This window comes from Canis lupus, chromosome 1 (assembly GCF_048164855.1).
Source record: "Canis lupus baileyi chromosome 1, mCanLup2.hap1, whole genome shotgun sequence".
Lineage (NCBI taxonomy): Eukaryota > Metazoa > Chordata > Mammalia > Carnivora > Canidae > Canis > Canis lupus.
In genome coordinates, this window is record NC_132838.1 from 19,164,905 (window position 1) to 19,186,695 (window position 21,791).

At 42.5% G+C, this 21,791-nt stretch overlaps 1 protein-coding gene across 1 annotated transcript in view; it reads right to left on the reverse strand.

The window, feature by feature from the left end:
* Positions 1–2,307: 2,307 nt before the first annotated feature.
* ONECUT2 (one cut homeobox 2) overlaps positions 2,308–21,791 on the reverse strand; it is a 61,486-nt gene continuing 42,002 nt past the window's right edge. Inside the window, exon 2 of the mRNA XM_072822391.1 lies at positions 2,308–17,302. Coding sequence (XP_072678492.1) covers positions 17,016–17,302 — 287 coding nt within the window. The 3' untranslated portion in view covers positions 2,308–17,015. The remainder of the gene's footprint in view (positions 17,303–21,791) is intronic.

The following is a 21,791-nucleotide window of genomic DNA, read 5'->3' on the forward strand; positions in this document are numbered from 1 at the left end:
CTGGAGTCAGGCTGCCCGGTGGTGCCCTGCACGCAGCAAGTTACTTCATCTCTTAGCCTTGAAATCTTCCAACTTTAGCTATTGTTTAACTTTATGAGCAACAGTGATGGATTATTTAAGAGGCAGCAGATATCAGAGGTGGAAGAGGTTTTGGTGTCATCTACTTTAGACTTGGCCTAGCACTTTCATTCTCTAAGATGATCTCTGTCCAGAAGCCTAAATAAATAAGGGTGTGCCATTTGGGAAAGAAAGATGCCAATAGCAGGTAAGAGGGATTCCATTTTAGAATGAAAGACCATGCTATTTCAAGATCTCCATGATTGGCTCCAGGGTCACACGAGGACCAGTCCTGCATATGGCTGGGGTAGCCCAGAATTCCTCCAGGGTATTAGCAGGAAGAACTCATGCCTTCCCAGTGCTTCCCACCAGCTCTGCACATGGAATGGCTTGGTTATCAGGTGCCAGTGGCTGGGAGTTCATCTGCCAATAAAACAAGTGTCTGAATCATTCTGGTTCTATGGCAGAGTTTTTCAATTATATAAAGTCAGCCTATCAGTGATGATACCTACACCGCAAGTTTGGAAGTTGTAGTTTTTTCATAAAATGAGCCCAAACTATACAATGAAAGAGTATTTGAAAGAGTTGGCACTGATTAGGGTGGGAGTTGTGGGGAAAAAATGGAGAAATAGGAGGCTTTATAGTAGTGTTTTACAGATTTGGCCAGACATTGGAATCTCTAGGGGAAATTTAAAACATAAAGATGATAGTAGATTGCCAAAAAAGAAGAAGAAGAAGAAGAAGAAGAAGAAGAAGAAGGAGGAGGAGGAGGAGGAGGAGGAGGAGGAGGAGGAGGAGGAGGTCTGCATTCTTTCTCCTCCCTTGGCAATGTGATTGTGCACCTCCTCCTATCAAGAGCTGGAGTCTCTTGGGATGCCTGGGTGGCTCAGTGGTTGAGCATCTGCCTTCAGCCCAGGGTGTGATCCTGGAGTCCCAGGATCGAGTCCCACATTGGGCTCCCTGCGTGGAGTGCTTCTCCTTTGGCCTGTGTCTCTGCCTCTCTCTCTCTGTTTCTCATGAATAAATAAATAAAATCTTAAAAAAAAAAAAAAAAAGAGCTGGAGTCTCTTTTCATTTTTCTTCCTGTGAATCTGGGCTGGACCTATTATGGTTTTCTTTGGTCAGTAGGATACAGCAGAGGCAATTATACTAACTCCATTCCCAGGCCACAGGGGGTCCAAACAAAAGCCATCCTAGACTAGTCAGTCCCCTTGGGGAGCCGACATGCAGATGCATGAGCTAGCCAACACCAGAAGAACCACCTGATTGAGACCAGTCGAAATTGACAACCAACAAAATTGTGAGCTATAACATGGTTGTTTCTTTTGAGTGTGTGTGTGCATGTGTTTAAAGATGGCTGTTTCTTTTAAGTCACGATGTTTTAAAGTGGTTTGTTATATAACAAAAGCTACCCTCCCCCCCATACATAAATGTTTGGGGTCCACCCCTTGTCAAATCTGATTGGTCTGGGATGAACCTAAGTATCAGTATATTTTAAAAGCTCTCTAGGTGATTCTAATGTATATCCAGAATTGAAAACCACTAGCCTAGATAAAGGCACTTAGTGCTTCATGGGCTGGGTTTTAGGTGGGTCTTTTCACTTAGACCAAAGGTTTACCTAATGGAACTCCTTTGCAGCTAGGGGATTTTAAATTTAAAATGAATAAAAGAACTCCTTTAACTCATTAACTTTAAAAAAATAATAAGACATGACCTATAGCAAATATAAATATCTTTAAAAAATTTAGCAAGAGATTTAAAGGACTTCAGATATAACCTATCCTAACCTTAACTTTGTTGGAGGAATTGAAGCCCAGAGATTTTAAATGACTTGCCAAAAGCCATATAATTTATGGCAGAGCCTAAATTCCAAATGATGTTTCTGGCTCCAAATTTATTTGTTTTCATTCTTTCATATGGTGACAATACAGTGATCCCCTTTTTAAATCACCATATGACTTCATATGGTATCTGTACAAGGACAGGGTTAGGATAGGTCATCTTTAATGTTTTAGTGGGTTAAGAATAAGGCAGTAGTTATAGGGTATCCCTAACCTTTTGTGGCTGATAACATGGTTGATAGATTTGTTGATTATAAAATGTGCCTCACTTCCTGTGAGAGGTCATGAAGTTGCAATCTTACTAAGCTAAGTAATTTTATTGTTCTTTATAAAACTGCAATGGGATGCAATAGGAGAAGGATGCTTAATACATCCCATGAAAACAGAAAAGAAGCCAAGTGAGCCATGGTCAATGAATGAAAGCAGTTTATTTGACATTAATTGCAGAATTTACAGCACTACCATTTAATGATAGGAATAAAAATAGAAAGAATCCAGTGTAAGTAATGTTGTGGACAAAACATCAGGGTGGGAAATGAGCAAAATTGAAAAATGCAATTAACATTCAAAGAAATCTTCCAAAGGACTGGGAGCTTATCAAGGGGTGAGCAGCCCCTTGATAATGGTGTGTGATCCTCATCCCCACCAGGATTTCAGGGCAGCCACTGAACATATACCCTGTTGACCATCCCTGGAAAATCTTTCAGCACAGTCTGACTTAACATGTCTGAGATGGGGTGAAATCTGTGTTATAATATGCTTTGGAAATATAGCTCAGAGTGTAAAGAAAAATAAGAATGTAGATTAACTAGCATGTGAGTTTACTTTTTCAAAACAGAAGGGAGCACAAATTTTATGGGTGTGTTTTCCTGATTTTAAATATAAGAGGTGATATCAAAGGGATTGACTAAAAATAAAGTTTAAAGTTTTCCTCTATGATTTTCTTGGAGATAATATTTGAAAAATCAAGGAAATAGAACAAGAGGTGTGCATGTGACTCTTTGATCTCTTGTCATCTTAGAATCTGGATAAGGACCTATGAAAGGTAGGGTTTCTACTACAAGGCTGAGTTTCTGGAAGAGCTGACCTAGAAGCCATGTGGCAGAGTAGGGGCTCTGAATGGGTACAGTGGGGGTTAACCGCTCTATAGCCATTTCCCAATGGGTTAGTAAGTCTCTTCTTTACATTTTAAAACTTTAAATAGAGCTGGGGCAAATTATTCTCTCTTTTCCTCTTCCTCCTTTCCCTCGTCCTAGTCACCCTTGAAACTATAAGGCAACCAATAGATTGCAAGAAAGGATTCAAGCCCTACAGGCCAAGATGTGAAATTAAAAGGTGTTTTTAATACCCCAAAGCAACACCTTTGAGGTCAGGGCCTAAAGTAAGCGAAAAGCCAGGATTCACTCAATAATGAGAACAAAAACCCATGAAAAAAATTTTAGAATTTGTTCTCACTCACTTTGGTGGAAGGAATAGGTTCTCTATTAAGAATTCATTGGCCAAGAAAGAACCTACTTTACTTGTACTAATAAAACGTTAATTTGTATAGAAATATTAGAATAGGAAAGATGAAAAAAATGGCTAGGCTCTTTTCTCTGCAGTACAGGAAAACACCTTCTTGGAGAAAAGCAAAGGATGGAGAAGAGAACTAAGTGAAACGTTGGTCAATCCTAATCATTTTTGTCCATAAAACTGTTTGGCATCCTGGACTGAGGGAGAAAGGCCTGAACTGCTTGCTCTAGGATTGAGGGGAGGAAACAAGATCTGGTGGTTGGAGATATGGATTGAAAGAATAACCAGCACCAAGGTGTTGCCCACGTCATCTCAGTCCCTGCCTGCCTAAATTAGATGTTCTTTATAATTTTTTTTAGTGTGAAGAACCTGTTCTTCTAAAAAAGTCTTCCTGTTTCAGGAATTCCAATTGGCAGATGTCTTACAATCTTGCATGGTTAAAAGCTTGCTGGCACCATTTAGATACAAAATGACACGGTAAGAAAGGAAATAAATTCTGCCTTCAAGGAAGTATCTGTTAATGGTATGACAACCGACTCAATAGCTAGTCTTCAAATACTTCATCTTTCTTCCTAGGTAGCAGGTTCCCTGTCATAATCTGAAAAAAAAAAAATTTCCTAGAGAGCAAATTGACTCTTACACTAAAATGCCAAATTGAATCAAAGCAAGGAAAATGGGGTGTGTGTGGGAAATCCCAAGTTCTTCTTTTTAGTAGGACTTTCAAGAAGAGATAAAATAGGCATTACTATGCCCTGTTCTTGGTTGACTCAACAGCTGTGGTTCAGCCTGTCTCCTATGAAAGATCAACAGCATGGGCAATGCACGGTCCCCTCAGAGATGAGCAAGGCACAGAGAGGCAGTGGGGTCTCCTTTTCCCTCTAGTATCTTTCCAGATCCAAGAACTGGGAATAGCTAAAATACAAATTAGAAACAAGACGACAAGAAGAACCTACTCATACTTCTCTTTGTTTGCCAAGTAACTGTCTACAAAGTTATAGATAAAACAGCTAAACCAGGATGCAGAGGAAGGATGGTAAGGGGGATTCTGGTTTGAAAGAGCCCCACTGGATTGTGGGGACCTGGATGCTTTGCAGTAGACAAGACGGTAAAGCAAACCAGATGGTTCACCCATAGCCTTGGCTGGTAAAGCCCAGCTTGGGGAGAGATGAGTGCCTGGTGGGCCACTGAAGATTTGGGGTTGCTGTGATTTCTTCCTTGCCTTTTCTGTAAGAATTGGGGTCTGCTTTCATGCTGGCATGTGCTCAAGGCCAAGGGATCTCAGAGAAGTGCTGGGGTTGAGAGACAGAGAGAGAGAGAGAGAGATTGAGAGAAAGTTAGCAAGCTTGGTCCCAGCTCTCTTTAAAGTGACACTCATGGAGATCTCTTCCTAATGCCCAAATCTACCTTCTAGCCCATGACTTTAATTTCCCAGGCTAGGCCCACGTTCCCCCATGAGAGAAGTGAAATCCAGGCCAAGCTGAGGGAATTCCATAGTTCTGTGTCTCCAAGGAAAGGACATCCACTGGCACAAAGCATTGAGTAAAAACCCTTTAATAACAAAATAACATTCACGATGTAGCTACTTCAGTTGTCTGGAAAACTCAGCTTACACTTGATTCAACATATCACTTTCCACAAAGTTTAAAAAAAAAAAGGACATAAAATGGCATAACGAAATATTCCTTGCGTTTCATAAGACAAGTCTTCTTGGCAAATCTTAGTGAGCCAGACCCATGCATTGCTTGTCATAAAAAGGGCTGGGCACGCTCATGTCTCAGACACTCCTCTGTTTACTTTGGATGAAAATGCATTTGAACTTTGTAGATATTTCAGTATCTCCATCAAGAGGAATAGTTTGTGGGTTTGTGAGTGTGAGGAGAACTTCACTGAAACAAATGATCTATTTTGTTTATTGCGGAAGAACATACAAAGCTTTCTGGAAGATTGAACACTATTACAATCATTAACTGTCTTAACAGAAGCCAACTTAAAATTCTGGTATCCAATCCCATCTTTGGCAAATTAACCAGGGGAAAAAATTAAAAAGACTGTATATTACAAAGCTCTCATTATCACAATCTACTTTATAAGGCCAAATTAAAAAAAATATTTCCATTAATGAAAGCGCATTCCCCAAAATTCTCATTGACTGGCAATAGGAACGTTCTACTGGTCGGCAGTTTCTAATAATTTGCATAGCAGATTGCTGTTTTCCCACCGCTGTTTCCCAAACTGCACTCTCCTATGCAGAATAAAGTGTGCTTGGAAGTTGGTTTGGCTTTACGTCAAGCATATTGGTTTGGGAAATCGGTATGAAACTTGAGAATGAGTTTCAGACCCCAAATGTAAGAAAGAGCAAGTTTGCCCAATCCACTGCAACTGTAAAATGCCTTTTGAGATATAGAGGCCTCAGGTAATTGGGGAGTTTAAACAAAGATGGTTTTCCAAAACTGGGTTTCTCCCCTCTAGGACAGGAGAAACATTGTCGGGCGAGAAACAGGGTCACGTCTGTCCCTTGAGAGGAAGAACCACGATATGACTGCACAGGTGATGTTTTGGGGAATGGCCATCTATTTTTGCCCAAATCACTGGAACACTTGGTGGGGTTGTCCAGGAAAATGGACAAAAAAAAAAAAAAAAAAGCCCAGAATAATTACCGTTATTAACACCATTTGAGTTTCTATTGAGAATTGACCTGACCACAAAATATCAGAAAAAAAACAAGCACAAAGTGGGCATTCCCAAGCAGAGATCTTGGAGAAGTTAGGGCTGGATGGTTTCATATCTCCATTTAACACGGCCAGTTAGGTCTGAGGTCATGAACATAAAGCCAAAGTGACTCCTTTTCGAGGAAATTAAAAATGCAGAGTTGAGTTGTTTTTTTCAATGTTTGTTTCCAAACCCCTCTCAAATACAGTGGTACTGCTGGTCAGTTATGAGGATCCCGATTTGTGGAATGCACGTTGGTAACTCAAACTTGGAATGACTTTTCTCCTAAAATTTGAATTCGATTCAATTGGACTCATTTTGAAATCTCAATAGATGTAAAGGTTTTTTTGAGGTGAGATATCTCCCAATAAAACCAATATTACCAATGTCTGAGGCTGAACTGTGTACATTTTCACAGTTTAATGTATACACAACTGTTCAACAACTGCTAACAAACGATCGGCACCCATGCATAAATAAAGTCCATTGAACCAAAGGGGAAGATCTAGTTCAAAATGAAAAATGTTGCTATTAAGACCACAATGCATCACACTGCTAAATTTTTAGCCTCATGCATAAAATTATAGCACTGATTGGCAGTTGCTAATTATAATACTACACTGTTAACACAGAACAATTAATTGTTCAGACCAAGTAGCACAAATGTAGAAAATAATTTTTTTTTCAACAGAGCAAATGAACACAGATTGTTTCTTCAGCAAAATATGAAACTGTAAACTTTGGGCTCATTCTGCAACTTTCCCCAATCCAGAATAAATAAAATCCAAAGGGGAAAAAAAAAAAGAACATACATTTTTTTTAAGCGCACCTTTTTGTCTATTACAAAAGCACAACCTAAAACGTATAAAGCTTTTTTTTCTTTTTTCTTTTTTTAAATCACAGTTACCAAAAGAAACAGTGAATAATTTATTACATACGCTATAATAACATTACTCTAAACACTATTATCTATGAGGTATATCTGAGAAAATTCGGTAAGGATTTGCGCGGTCTGCATTGCCAACATGCCCAGGTTCATATTAAAGCTTTGGAACCGTGAAAAACTAGAAAAGGGACAAGAATGGGGGAGGCAGAAGGAGGAGACAGAGAGAAAGAACCTTTGGTATTAGTACAAATCTTGTTCTTTGCAGGGTTGCATTGCAAAGCACCACAGTACAATAAGCCCACCAATTTACTGTATGGAGGCCCAGTTGAAGCTGAGGTATTCACAGGAAGGATTAAAAAAAGCACAGAGAGGTCCAGACTGGCTAAATCGTTGCTTTGGTTCAAGCAAGGCACTCGTCCCGTGGTTATGTCACACTTTGCAAGTGAAGCATGAGGCTGGGAGGGGGCGGGGGGGGGGGTTGCTGAGGAGGAGACTGCCAATTGGGATGTTTTCTGTGTTCAGGCTGCAATCACTCTCTCTGGGTTCCCTCTTGTGGGGGCTTGGTAGTGGGGAGGGTGGAGTTTGTTTTGCTTCTAGGGGAGCACTCTGTTGCCCAAACAGCAGATCTTCTTTCTTATGTCTCCCAGGTATTCTGAAAATTCTGTTTTTAATAGGAATTTGGGAAGAAAACCAAAGTCATTTGCTGTTTGGAAGGAAGGCCTTGCAAGTTTGCCTCATATGGGGGGGGGGCGGGGGGAGATGGAGCTTGGAGCTTGTCTGAACAAGAGAGAACTTTCACAGGTGTCTGTATGGGAAACTGCAAAGGGGTATGTGTCTCCTAGTCTTGTCAATCTGTCTTCTAAATTCCTCTACCAGCTAATCTTTTGATGCATGGGGTGGATGAGTTGACTGGTCTTTTCCCTTCTTAGTTTCTTTGTCTAATAGTCTCTTAAAAAGCTCAAAGACAAGTACAGTATGTGAAGTAAAAAACACGAGTACTCAATAAAGAGCCATACAGACTAGAGGTGGATCTTTGCATATGTCTAAAACCCATCTGGTCAAAAGCTGAGAATGATTCATTGGCTAACATACAAATCACTCTGAGGAATGGATCTTAATAGTGATTTAATCATTTAATGGAATCAAAAGAAACTTACAGAGGACCAATTAATTTTATGAGTAAGAAGGGAAGAGAGAAGCAACTTTAACTAATCACTTCTGAAAGTGGTCTATCTATCTATTCCTCTGAAATTCTAGGGTTATCTTTCATTTACAATGAATAATCCCTAAGGATCCAAGGATGTAAGGCTTAAACTTCTCATATATACAGAGCTGGCCTAGAAACAAAGTATAAACACCCACACGTCAAGAGGAAAAAGACAAAAGCTGAACAGCTTCACTCACCTGTGCAGTGATCAAACTCCCTTTCTCTGATAAATATGACCTAAAAATATCCATAATAATGAAACTCCACAGACCAAGAATGGACTTTATCTTCTCACTGAATTAAACGTTTCTATATACAACACTTTGCAATGCAGAGGCTCAAAAGTGGTCACACGGATCAATGCCTACTTCCAGGGCAAAAACCCCTCTATGAGCTTTAATAGTTTACGACTGGCCACCTTTGCAAGCAACTCATCTTATGTGACTTTATGTTGAGATGCTAACCAGATGGCATTGAAATGCCTGTGGCTGCTTCTACAGAGTGAAAATGTTAAGTGACAAGCCCCAGACCCCACTCATTGCTAAAGGATTGCCCCCTTCCTCTCTGCCAACATATGGCCCATCTCATGCACAGGTAGCTCTGAGCAATGGGTACAGCGCTGGAGCAGAAGGCAGGAGGAGGCTTGTCTGGGCTTTGCCCCTAGACGGTTGGGTAACTATTTCACTCCTCTGAGCCTCTGGGGGTTGGACTAAATTTCTAAGGTCCCTTCCAGCTCTTTCGCTCAATGATTAGAATTTCTATGGTTCAGTTAATTAGAAATCTTTACTGTGATAGCTCCAAAGCGGGGACAGAGGTCACAGCTAAGACTGAAGGCCACTTCCAACCAGTCTTCTTCACCAATTTGGAATTGGAATTTAAGGAGTCCAATTACAGCAGCATCTGAACTTGCATCCTGAACATGTGCAGGGGACAGTGAACAAATGAGAGAAACACAGAAAATATCCCTTTCCAAATTAGCAGCCACCGTCACATAGATAATTATTTCTTTGGGGTATCTGAGCTGTGGCTGTACATACCATATGTCAGAGAGAATAGTTAAAATTATAAAAGAGCACAAGCAAAATGCAGACCGCACAGAGAAAGAAATCTTTGGTATCTTTGGTGTCATCAACACGATTAAAATTACAAATGGAAAAAGTCAGTGAGGTAGCCTTCTTTGGTTCTCACTAGAAATAGAAAGTTTTTCCTTTTTTTTTTTCTTTTTTCTGCTTTTTTTTTTCCCTTTTTGTTTTGTTGTTTTACACACATACAGAGTTCATTCTTGGAAGCAGCTAGTGTAAGGGTTTCTCTCTTTTTGCTGTTATGATCTTTGAAAATTTATTTATTTTTTTCCAGTTTCTGTAAAGAAGCCCCGAAATCCAGGCTGGTGAAGCAGGGTCTCGACATGTGTTTTCTGAACGCACAGGTTCGGGTTGAATAGTCATTGCTCGTCCACAAACTTTGCTCTGTTGTTCTGACAGCAAACAAACTGCAGTGCTCTCTATTGTTTTAAATAAAAAATATAAACTATACAGTGCACCTTTTGTAGATGCTGAATAAGTTAAATAAATAAGTTACGATAGGAAGGCTCTGAGGGCCCCAATAATTAAAAGGTGACGTTTGCCTGGTACCAGGTGGGGCTGCAAACTTAAATTAAATAATTTAATAATCATTAAACTATTTTCAAAGTTAATTCGAGAAGGAAAAATACCTTGATTTTTTTTTTTTTGGTAACCTGTACTTTTTCCCTGTCTGTAACAGATTTTCACTGCTTTATAAAGCAAACCATCTTTCAAGAGAATCCTAAAAGAAATCTTGCATCTCTGATGCACCATTGGTCTATATTTCGATAAATAAGCACGAGGAGTAAAATTAACCTAAGATGATGAACTAATTACCAAAATCCTATACATTTGTGTGCTAGAAACTAATTTAAATAAATTAATTACATTAATGGTACATAGCCTGTTGGGTCATAACCCAAAGAGACAAAGGGGGGAAAAATGTTTCTTTTTGACGGTCTTCATTTTTTTTTTTTTTTGATGGACAAAATGTATAGCCTCTTTCGATAGCTAAGTGAAAATAAAGCAGGAAATCATAACCTCTAAAACTTCCTCACGTTCATAAAGACCATTTCGATGTGACAAGCACAAAGAAAAAAATCCCCACCTCCCCCTCTAGCTGGTGCAGCCCCCACGACACCACATCCCATTGTCTCAACCCTGGAAACCAGAGCCCACTTTTCTCCTATGACTTTGCACTTTGCTATTTTTTTTTTGTTTTTGTTTTTTTCCTTTTTTTTTCTTTTTTCTTTCTTGTCCTTTTCCAGGTCTTTGGATTTAGCTGTAGTTATGAGAGATCCAGAATAAAGCTATTCAACCGAAGTCATCAAGCATATGTGTCATTCTTACACAGATGATTAAACAATATCCAAGGTTTCTTGAAAGTTGAGTTTATCTTGGATGTGCCCAAATGAAAGTAATTCCAAGTGTACACCATGAAGATGCTGGGATACTTTTCTTTCCTGCACTTTAGTTTTTGATGTTATAATAAATAAAGCAATGCACATTGTAGAAGTCTCACATAGATGTTAAGTGATCATTTGAACTCATTTGTTGTAACAGATGACAGCATACATGTATGGAGATGTCTGTGCACAGTCTGGACACCCATAGGTAATGTGTGTTGCTATAAGGACAGCTATGAGAATACATGTCGAGAGATGTCTCTAAATCCATATACATCCACGCTGACAGACTGTATAAGCTTTAGGCAAACTTATCTACCAAGGTTTATGCTCTGTGAAATGTCTGCTGCTGAAGATGGAGCAATGTGGAAGGCTTCCATGGAATGAACAGACCTGTAGCAATGTGGTTTTTTTTTTTTCCCTTATACACATTTTCTCCACTAAAAAGGTCTCAGCAAGTTGATTCCAGTCAACCAAACTCAAAAACCTATAAGGACAGCTTGGGCTCTCACTTTAACCTGTCTCAGACTGTCAGAGTCCTTTTGGTATCTGAGAACAATGAGCATTTCAAGTCCCTATGGGATTCATCTAATAGCCCAATCGGCCTCAATTATAGGCTTTGTGTCTACCTATACATAAGGCCTTACATTAATCATTATTTTGGTATTTTATAACACATTCTGAGACTTTCTAAAACAAACCCTCACCCCTCTCCCTCAGAAAGAAATAAATCATGGGCAGAAAATGGGCATCGGGACAGCCATATTTAAAGCCAATATCATTAATTTATGAGACTTATACAACAAACAGCCCCCTCTTCCTTTAGTAAGGATTTGGGGGCCTTATTTGAAAACTATAATCTCCTGTTGTTTTAGAGGTGACTTGGTCTTAGCTAAATGTACAAAATTATTTAGCTATCCAGTCTTGCATGTGAATATTTGAAAGTTACAGGCACACCAGCTCTATCCCTTCTCTATCTACCATTTCTTACCCACTCTTCCTGGTTAGGCTAACAAGTCCAACTACACAGTGTCAGCAGCAACAACAACAACAAAAATCATCTCTGATCTGTTAAGAATCATGGCAGTTACTTTCATAGGACTTGTGTTTGGGCTTTAGGGTCAACCTTCAACACATGTATCATCCCTTTTCCTCTGCTTTTTAATAGAGTCCATTATTCTTCAACAACATTGGGACTCAGGCTGTTCTTTTTATATTTTTAAAAATTCCTACTATACTACCTGCTGAAAATCAGAGTTCACTGCAGAGGTATATTGTCATGACACTTGGGTAATGGTAGTCAGACACTTCAATAATTCTACCAGCATTGTTTCAAAAGTGGGAAAGTTTCCCAGCCTATACCAGGTAGTAGTGATTTAAAAAAAAAAAAAAAAAGTTCAACTTTAATTTATTGGCATTAAAAGGTGGGTGACCAGCACAGGTCAGATGAAATGACAGATCATCTAAAAGGTATTTATATTTGGCTTTCAAATATACCGTTTGAATTACAAAAATGCATGTGTGTGTGTGTGTGTGTGTGTGTGTGTGTGTGTCGGATCTACCTTCCGAATTCTGGGTTCATTTTAGGCTGAAATGAAAATTAGCTTACATTTTCTAAGCCCACAGTAGCCAAGAGCCCATGGCAAAAGATGCAAAGCTGATGTTCTGACCTCTCCAGAGGAAGTGGCCTCCTGAGCACCTCATTCCTTTTCCTCCCCTTTAAGTGGTACAACCTACCATTTTACATTTTGGAAAAGCCTTTATGTATCAGGGTTGAGTTTTTATTGTTGTTGTTTTCCTTTAAAAAAGAACTAGACTGGCTCTTTAAAAAATTTTCCCAGGATGAAAGAATTATATCCCCAGTACCAAAATCACATTGCAAACAAAAGTGAAGCAAGCTTATTTCTCTACAGGAATAAAGAAAAGTTATTTTTTCCACTCAATAGCCTCTAGATTTCTGTTGCCTCAAGAATGTGAATTTTGGCTTAGACTGTCCCTTTACACTGTCCACTTTGTTGCTGATGGCTGAGGCATGCCTGGAATTGTTTTGGATTGAAGAAACAGATCCTCAAGTCTAACCAAGTCCAAATGGTTATTTTCTCTGAAATGATTAACTTAAGTTTTAAAAATGCTTGAGGAAACCCACTGGGTCAAATTTCATTACCTTTCAATTGGCAGGATCTTTTTTTTGCTTTCAGATTTTTCACAAATTGAAATTCTGTAGGGCTTATAATTCTGATCCATAAATATATGAATACACATGTGTACTCATAGATGTATGTAAATAATTTTCCAGAAGCAAGCACCTCTCTCTGGGATGACATTATCCAGTAAGAAACATTTGACAAATGTCCTTGGAGGGAAGTTCTTGCCCCTTTTGCATCATCACGTCCTCCTCGGGTCACCAGCAACACGGAGGGCGTGTACGTGGCTACAACAGGTTTTAGCACTACGGAAATCTCAGGCCACAAAGGCAGCCTCTTTGGGTTTTGACATCTTCAGAGGGTGCCGGAACCCAAATGGTGAGATTAGCGTGCCAAAGGATCGCTAACCAAACCAAGCAGGCTTGTTCCCTCAATCCAATCTCCAAAACACTGGCCCCAAGTCACAAGGATTTCATTTAGAAAGGGCTGAGCTGAAACTCCTTTTTTATCAACCCATATGGATCATTCCCCGGCTGAAACATGCTCTTTTTCTCAGTCGTCTGACAAAGAAGACATGGGGTATGAGCAAGAGACAAAAGGATACCAGGAAAAGTCCTGGAAAATGTTGCGATCGGATGGAGTACAAAAGCCATGGAGAGTCATATTCCTTCAAAGCTCTGTGACTGCTGCCCCTGCCAAGGGAGAGCCCCGTGGTGGGCGCAAGGAGGTGGCACTTCGGACAATGGGGCACTCGGGGGCAGGACGCTGGGATTCGCCCCAAACCCTGCTTTGTGTTTTCCCTCCAGGCTTGAGACAAGCCCCCGAGGAGTAAGTATCACTGCCTTACTCCAGTGCCTGCTGTGGTTGCACACAGGCCTGTCAATACAGGTTGGTAACTGCCACCCTGGGGAAACCTGGTCAGCCCATCGCAACACAAGTTGGGCTTCCCCTGTGAGAAGTCCCTTCGGTGGATCTGCTCACCGAGGGGATCTGGACACCCTGATAGGACGGGGTAGCTCCTGGAGAACACCTTCTGGACTGGCCTCATCTTCACAGTTAGTGGGAATGGACCACCGAGCCTCCCCAGCAGTTACAGAAGACAAGCACCCCACTGGCCCCAGCCCAGCTGTGGGCTCGGCCTCATGGACAGACCCCACTCGCTACCTTGACGGTGGCTGAGGCGTAGACTAGAGATGACTCCAGATACAAATAAAAACTCCTTTGCACCATGGATCCATTTATCAACAGGCTAAATGTTGAAATGCTGGAGTTGGACTTTCAACCTTTTCAGGAACTTTCACAGAAATCTGAGTACTCCAAATCATCCACAGTGGAGAACGGACTCTGGGCTCTGGGATGGCATGAGAAATGAGCAGAATTCGGAACTGAATGCTTAATAAATGAAGCACTTGACCAAAACAAGACATGGATTCGGACAGCAAGAATTTGGGGTTATCACCAATGTCAAGTTGAATCTATATATGTATTCATATATTATATATATATCTCTTTCTTTAGAAATGCAACTTTACAGCCGATTTTTAAAAAGCTAATAGAAAAGTAGAAACTGGCAATTATTTTTACATGTTTCCCCCCTCCCCCAAATGAAGCCGTTAGGATGTAGCAATCACATGAAAATGAGGCTGTTGATTCCTCTATAAACTCTTTGGTTCTGTGGTTCAGGAGAGGATGTGTCACCAAGACCTCTGACCCTGACCCTCACTCCCCTTCCCTCCCCTGATGCTGAGACTCTGAACATAGAAGGAACCAAGTCTAAGGGGTTAGCAAAGAACATTCAAGTGACATTATTCCCCAAACTCCGAGGAGTAGAGAGAACAGTTCAGTATCCCAACATCTTAAACTTGGAGTCCATGGAACCTTTTGAGAGATTCCATGTTGGGGTAGAAAGCCATAAAACAAAATTAAAGGGAAACAATAAAATCAAATCAATGACCCTTTCCTTTTGTTGCTCAGAAACAAAATTGATTACCTTCCCACAGATCAATGACGCTATTAGTATTTTAGCCAGACAAGAGGAGATAACGAATTGAAACAAAAGATGTGAGAAATCCTCATCTTTGGTATTGTAGCTGTTGAGGTTTCTGTTGCTCTGTTCCGTGTTCTTTTGAAAAACTGCATAGGCACAAATTAAAGACAATCTTCAACTTTAAGATTACCGCGTGAGTTGTCAAATGAAGCAGTAGCCGCCGAGGCTTTTCCTCATATCTATTCCTGTCTCAACCCTTTCTTTAAAATCTGCTTCCAAAAATTGTCCCAAGAGGTCTGTTTAAACACAGTGTGTCTCGCTGTTTTTTGTGTTTTTTGTTGTTGTTGTTTTGTTTTGTTTTTGGTTTTGATTTTGTGGGGTTTTTTTGTTTTTGTTTTCTGGCGTGCTTCCTTCTTGGTGGTGGTGATTTTCACGGATTTACGTATTTATTTATTCATTTTAATGGAACAGTTTTGTTTGTTGCAGAATTAGGTGCAGAAAAAGTTTCTTTGGTTTCGATTAAGTAATTCATAAAAAAGTCAGTCTCAAGTGTCTGTAAAGAATCATTGCAGCGTTTGGCTTGCTTCGAACCCCTCCCCCGTGGTGCCCACCTGGGGCCATTCACTGGTAAATATGCACATCGTGACCTTCGCAACCTCCCAGAGTCGTGTGGGCGCTCTTCCGCGTGCTGTGGGAAGGTGACAGCCAGGAGCCAGGGCTGGCGTGGCAAAGCCACTCCCCGGGGTGGCTTCGCTAGCCCGTCTGCTCAGCCTGATGGTGAGCCAAATGCAAGAGCTGAATGCCATTCGGAGTTGCAGAGGTTTTCTGATTTCTAAAAGTAATCACAGTATTTTTAGGCTAGAAAATGGCAAGTAATAAATGTCTTTGGTTTGCAGTATTCTGCTTCTTTGGTGTGCTGTGTTTTCTCCAGATTTACTCAGCTGTTTTGCAAGGATGAATCGACAATGGAAGAGATTTGGGACCAGATGACCCTCATGAGTTACACGTATGGTGGTTTGAATTACTTCCTTTTTTTTTTCTTGCTAGAAAACACTGAAAAACGTCCCTACCGATGGGATGGATGAGGAAACAACAGAAATCTGAAATAGTGAGAATGGATCATGTGGTAGTTACAATGCACAATAGGAGGAACCAGGTGACTAATAACCGAGGAGGATACATCAATGATCTAAAAAAATCTAGATCTTTTAAAATGCTGCATTTTCTCCATGTACCGTAACAGTTAAATTGGCCTCCTGAGTGTGCGTCTGCATTATGTACAAACAGAATTTGTAGCAAACTGCAAAATGTGCTTGAAGCCATATTCCCAACGATTCCCTAATGACTTCACAATCAGCGTCTTGAAAATCCAGATGTGGTGAATCCAGAAACTTCCTTACTTCTCTGTTTATCTACGTTGTGCTTGATACGTTGAGCTCAAGAGAACTGATTTTTTTTTTTTTTGATGGATCCAAGACCACGTGAGATTTCCAGGAGGTAAGGAAAAGAAAATTGTAAACTGGATCAACTTAAAGCTTTCCAAACCATTCAATGGAATGATGCCTGAGTTGGAAAAACAGGTCCTTGGATTTTTTTTTTTTAAATTTCCGTATTTAAAAGTTGTGCTCAGTAATTATTCTGATTTTTTTTTTTAAATGTTATGGCTGTGAACTTTGGTGTACTGTGGTATGATGAGGCTAAGCACTTGGAAAGCAAATGAGGTCATTCTTGTTGCTAGAAGAATCTCTTATGGTAGCATCTTAGGAGCCCAAACTCAGAATCTTTACACAGGCCAAATTCCCACTGTGACAGGTGGGAACTCTGACTGCAACAGGGCCCAGAGTGGGACTGTTGACATCTGGCGAGATCCCGAGCTTGGCTGACACCACACTGGAATCACTTCGCTCCAGGAAGGCCTCATTTGGGTTTCTGGGATGCTCAGCATGCTGAGAGGACAATGTCCGGTTAAAAAGATTAATTTTCAGCTTGCACTTGGACTCCATAGCCATTAAAAACAAAACAAAACAGAACACCTGGCCTATGATTACAGCTAGAATAGAAGTTTCTTTTTAAGAGAATTGTGCTTTCAAATCACCAGTGAAGGGCCCCAGCTAAGAATCCGGTGTCTTTTTTCCTTTGTGTTTTCTTTTGTGTCGGTTGTCCCCATCTGGAGGTGACCTGTGCCCAACCGCGAGAGTCCTCCCATCACGCTTTGGTACAAGTGCTGGAGGTGGATGAGGAGCCTCCTGTGCCCAGATCGTCCTGCCACTTCTCCAGGCTGCGGCGCCGGGCATTCATGAAGAAGTTGCTGACGGTCGTAAGCTCCAGGCCCAGCTGCTGGGAAATGGTGATCTGCATCTCTTTGGAAGGGCGCTTGTTCTCCTTGAAGATGGCAAAGAGTGTTCGGCGTTGGAGGTCGGTGAACACCAGGCGGGATTTCTTCTGGGAATTGTTCCTGTCTTTGTTTGGTTCTTGCTCTTTGCGTTTGCACGCTTGAAGGGAAAGAGAAGAAGGAGCGAGTCAGTACAAGTGTGAGAACCAGCACCCGAGAAGGTGAGCCATTGAAAACATCGACAAAATCGTACAAGAGGATGTAAACCGTTAAACTTTATTGTGCCAATTGCCCAGCTGTCAATAACCAGCCTTCCCAGTTCATCTCCGGGTGATGGAAGGGACCGGTTAGTGGAGAAGAGAGGACGGTGAGAACAGCAAGGCTGCTCTGCGCAGTCTGGTCTTGGCCAGCCGCAGCCCCCTGCCTCCAGCACACCCTGAAAATTCTTCATCTCTGAAATCAGGCACCGTGAAGGGAGTGATGGCTCCAGGTCCCCTGGGGGAGCCTGGGCGGCCAGCTCCTCTTTCATTTTCAGCTTTCTAGAAGTGTTTACAGCTTAGCTGAAATGACTTTCTGGAGCCCCCCAAATTTTTAAGGTGCATGATCTTTTTCAAAATCAAAGCTTCTTTCAAAAAAAATTGTTAACAGAATGAAAGGAGAAGTGAGAGAATGATGGTATCATCCCAAATCCCCTTCTTCCAGACTTCTGAAAAATTAAGGAAAAACAAAACAAGGAGGGAAAGACTGGAAAAAAAAAAAGTTGGTTTAGCCGATTCCAATTTGGATAGTTTGAAGCGAAGCCGGTACAAGAGGGCACGGGCTGGGGGTGGGGGAAGCAGCCCAAACCACGGAGGACACTAGTTTGGTGTCACTCTCTCTGCCTCACCCTCAAGTCCCCGGAAGGCAGGGTAGGTCTGTGTAACCCAATGGAATACTTGGGATGCCGACTGGTTCTTGTCTCAGAAGAGCCTCGTAAGGGTTAAGTAACAGGGTGCATACAAATCAGGAACTTAAACATGAGAACACATGTTGGAGTCACTGGAAAGCAAGCCCAGCTCACCCAGGGGTGTCGTGAGGCACCAGCAGAGCTAATCCGGGAAAGGCAAGGAGGGAGCAGAGATGCTCTTGCCTGAGTCAAATCCTACTGGACGTCCCGGGCACAGGCTGGGAATCCCTTTGAACTGGACCAACACCCCCCAAATCGAGCAGTCTGGGTGCTGCCCGGATGTGTGCCCGCACTTCTCAAAGCCCTGGTTTGCCAGTTTTGCTTTGGCCCCGGGGCCGGGCATGACCTTCTGCAGAGAGCATCTCGGGCAGGGGAGCTGCTACAGCTGGAGTATCGGGGATGCTCTTCAAACTGATGGGCCTCACAAGTTAACCTGAGGACCAGCATGCAGAGAGAGGATCTTGTGGACGCTGGCCGTCCCCTCACCTAACCGGCTGTCCTCCCCGGTGGGAGCTTTCTGCCATAAAGGGATCACTCCTGAAATACATGGGAAGGGATGACACGTCGCTTTGGCAAACACTTTCTTCCTGATTTTTCCTTCTCTCTTTTTAAACATAAAAGTAATCATATTATCTTTGAAAATTAAATATACACTCACACCCACACACACACTGATGAAAGCAATTTGTTTCCACCTTAAAACCATAAAACCCATTCACTTGGATGGTGGGACTTTCTCAGGGGAGGCGAGCTTCCCTGGCAACGGAAGCTCAGACGGGAAGGCTGAGATACTCCACGCCTTTCACTCCTCATGGGCTCGGCCTAATAAAGGCCGCGTACTTGCTCATCCCTGCGAGGATCTTCCATTTGTGTTGGATTCTGTATATTTACTATATGCCCTTATCTTCAGATTTACTCTCTTGTGCAATCTCCATTCTTCCTTGACAGTGCTTCTCACCCTAGAGAAGGCAAAAGGGGGACCCCTGAGTGGCTCAGGGCATAATCCCGGGGTCCCGGGATCGAGTCCTGCACTGGGCTCCCTGGGGAGCCTGCTTCTCCCTCTGCCTGTGTCTCTGCCTCTCTATCTCTCTGTAACTCTCATGAATAAATAAAATATTAGAGAGAGAGAGAGAGATAAGGCAAAAGGATCCCTGGAGAACTCGTTCAAATGCATACTCAGGGGCGGGGAGCCTGGGAGGGGCCTAAGAACCTACATCTCTAATGAGCTTCCAGGCCATGCCAATGCTGTTGGTCCACATGCCTCAGCTGACTCCCAAGCATATACCTGATAGCTAAAATATCAGAGAAGCACCTTGATGGAAAGGAGAGCTCTGGAACCAGGCATGCCTGGATTCGCAACAGGGCTCCTTCATCTTCAGGTCTTGGGACCTTGGCAAATTGCTTCACCTCTCAGAGCCTGTGTTCCTCATCTAATGGAAGTAACGATGCTGCTGCCCTCAGCAGAGCTTGAAGAGGGCATGGACAAGTGCTTCTTCCCCACCTTCCCTCTAATTGCATTTCCCCAAGAATCCTGAGGTGGGTAAGTCAGCAGAATTATTTTCATTTTAAAATGAAATAAATTGAGACCTAGACTGGGTAAGGCATTGACCTGAGGTCCCATTCCAAGTCTGCTGCAGACCCAGGTTAAGAATCCGCCCTTCCAACCCTCCCTCTTTCTCCTCTACAGAAAGGGCACCCATGCCATTGGTACATCAGAGGGGATCTATCTGCAGGGCAGCCCTGGGGCTCTACTCCCAGGGATTCTGATTTTCATTGTGCAGGGCAGGGCTCAGGAACCTGTGCTTTTACAAACCTCCTTGGACCCTTCTGAGACATGGGAACCAGCCACTTCTGGTTCCAGAGTACTGTCCCCACCCCAGCCTCCTGGGACACCAGATACCAAGTCTTCATTGGAAGGATTCTGCGTAAACAGTGGTGCATGGTAATCTCTTGATAACAAAATCTGGGCAAATATCCTCTACAAACATCGGCGGAGGTCCTCTGTCAATTCATGCGCCTTTGGGTTAACCATACATCCCTCAAATTTCCTATCAATATTGATTATTCTTCAGAGAATGCTTTATTTGTACTTTTAATTGGGTATTTAGGCAATAGTGCTGGTTCATGTTGGCGGGTCAGATTATATTTGCTCACACACACACACACACACACACACACTTTAAGAGAAAAACGTTAGAGTCTCAATGTTCAGCAAACTGTAGAGAAAGAACAAATCAAGAGATCTGTGCTCGCTTTTCCAGCAGCTTTCCAATCCACCAGATTCCACACCAACCAATGCGAAGATGTAGCCTGTGGTCTACAAACTTACAGCAAGTCCAAGAGCCCAAAATAATGAGACAGTAGGTACATACCCTGTCCAGAGTCCTTATACCAGCCAGTTGGCAGGCACCCCACACTTGTCTTTGGTGCTATAAGGCATTTATTTCTTCACATGTTTCAAAGAGACAGGTTTGCTCTCCACCTCTGACAGTTACAGAAATCACAAACACACCACTAACAGCATTCACCCCATGACTCTTACACGAGCAGTTGATCTGGAGCTGAAGGAAAATAAGAGCAAGAGGTTGGACACCTGCTTTGAAAGCCTATGCCCGAATGATGTCTGGAAGCTGGTATGAGGCGTGAAGTGAGCCATCCCCACAGGCACAGCTAGAGTGTAAATGGTTTTGGTGTGAACATATTACACTACAGTCAAATAGCCATTTCTAAACAGCTAGGAAGAAGCCAGATAGCTCCCTCTGACCCAGGAACGTGTCAGAAACCCAACAGACAGCAGGTGTTCATCAGCGGTGAGGGTGGATCCAGTCTCTCCAGGGTTCCAGCCACACAAGGTACATCCTGCCTCTGGAAGGTAGGTTAGTCCAGGCTCCTGCAGACCACTTGGATCTGCTGCTTCTCCCTCTCTAGGAGAAAAGCGGGGGGGGGGGGGGCACACCAGAGGTTAATGTGTGCATTCTGTGGTGGTGAGGTGGGGATGTGGGCACAGAAAGCCCTCCTCCATCCTTGACTTCTCCTCTCACGGAGTACGTGGTCCTTGTGTTGGCCATGGGGTTTGAGCATTTATTTCTATTTTAGAGACTAAGAGGCATCATTTGTTTATCTACAGTGAGGCTACCTACCCAGATTATGGGGGCCTTTCCCCATCTCGTTTTTTTTTTGGGCAGGAATAGTATCAGCTTACACTGGTAATGCTGGCTGCCTCCTGCTGGTCCGGGGCCTGTGACTGGCAGGTATACACAAAGAGAGGCATCTGGGATTAGTCACAAAGGGACTCTTCCTGCCTAAGAAATGCAGGGTCCTGGCTGGACAAATTTTTCAAATCACCGGTTTCCCAGGGTGAAATAGTAAGAGGGAAGCTCTGGTCCAAGGCACAGGCCCTCCCTGAGATCTTAAGATGCCAACTCACTTTTCCCCCAGAGGCCACCGTGCGTTTTTTTTTGTTTTTTTGTTTTTTCCCCTCAGAGGATTGGAAACAGGACAAAGCAAGCATCTGTCCAGGGATGTGCTGCTCCCTGTGGCTCATCTTTCTGAACCAGAAAAGCGAACTCTCCACAAGGGACCATTCCCTCTGCCTCCAACTGCAGCTCCCTGTGTGGTCAGGCTGCTCCTGGGGATCCTCAGGAACCCAGCTGCCCTCAGCTGCCCAGAGGAACTGGCCACGGCTCTGTCTGGCACCCACATA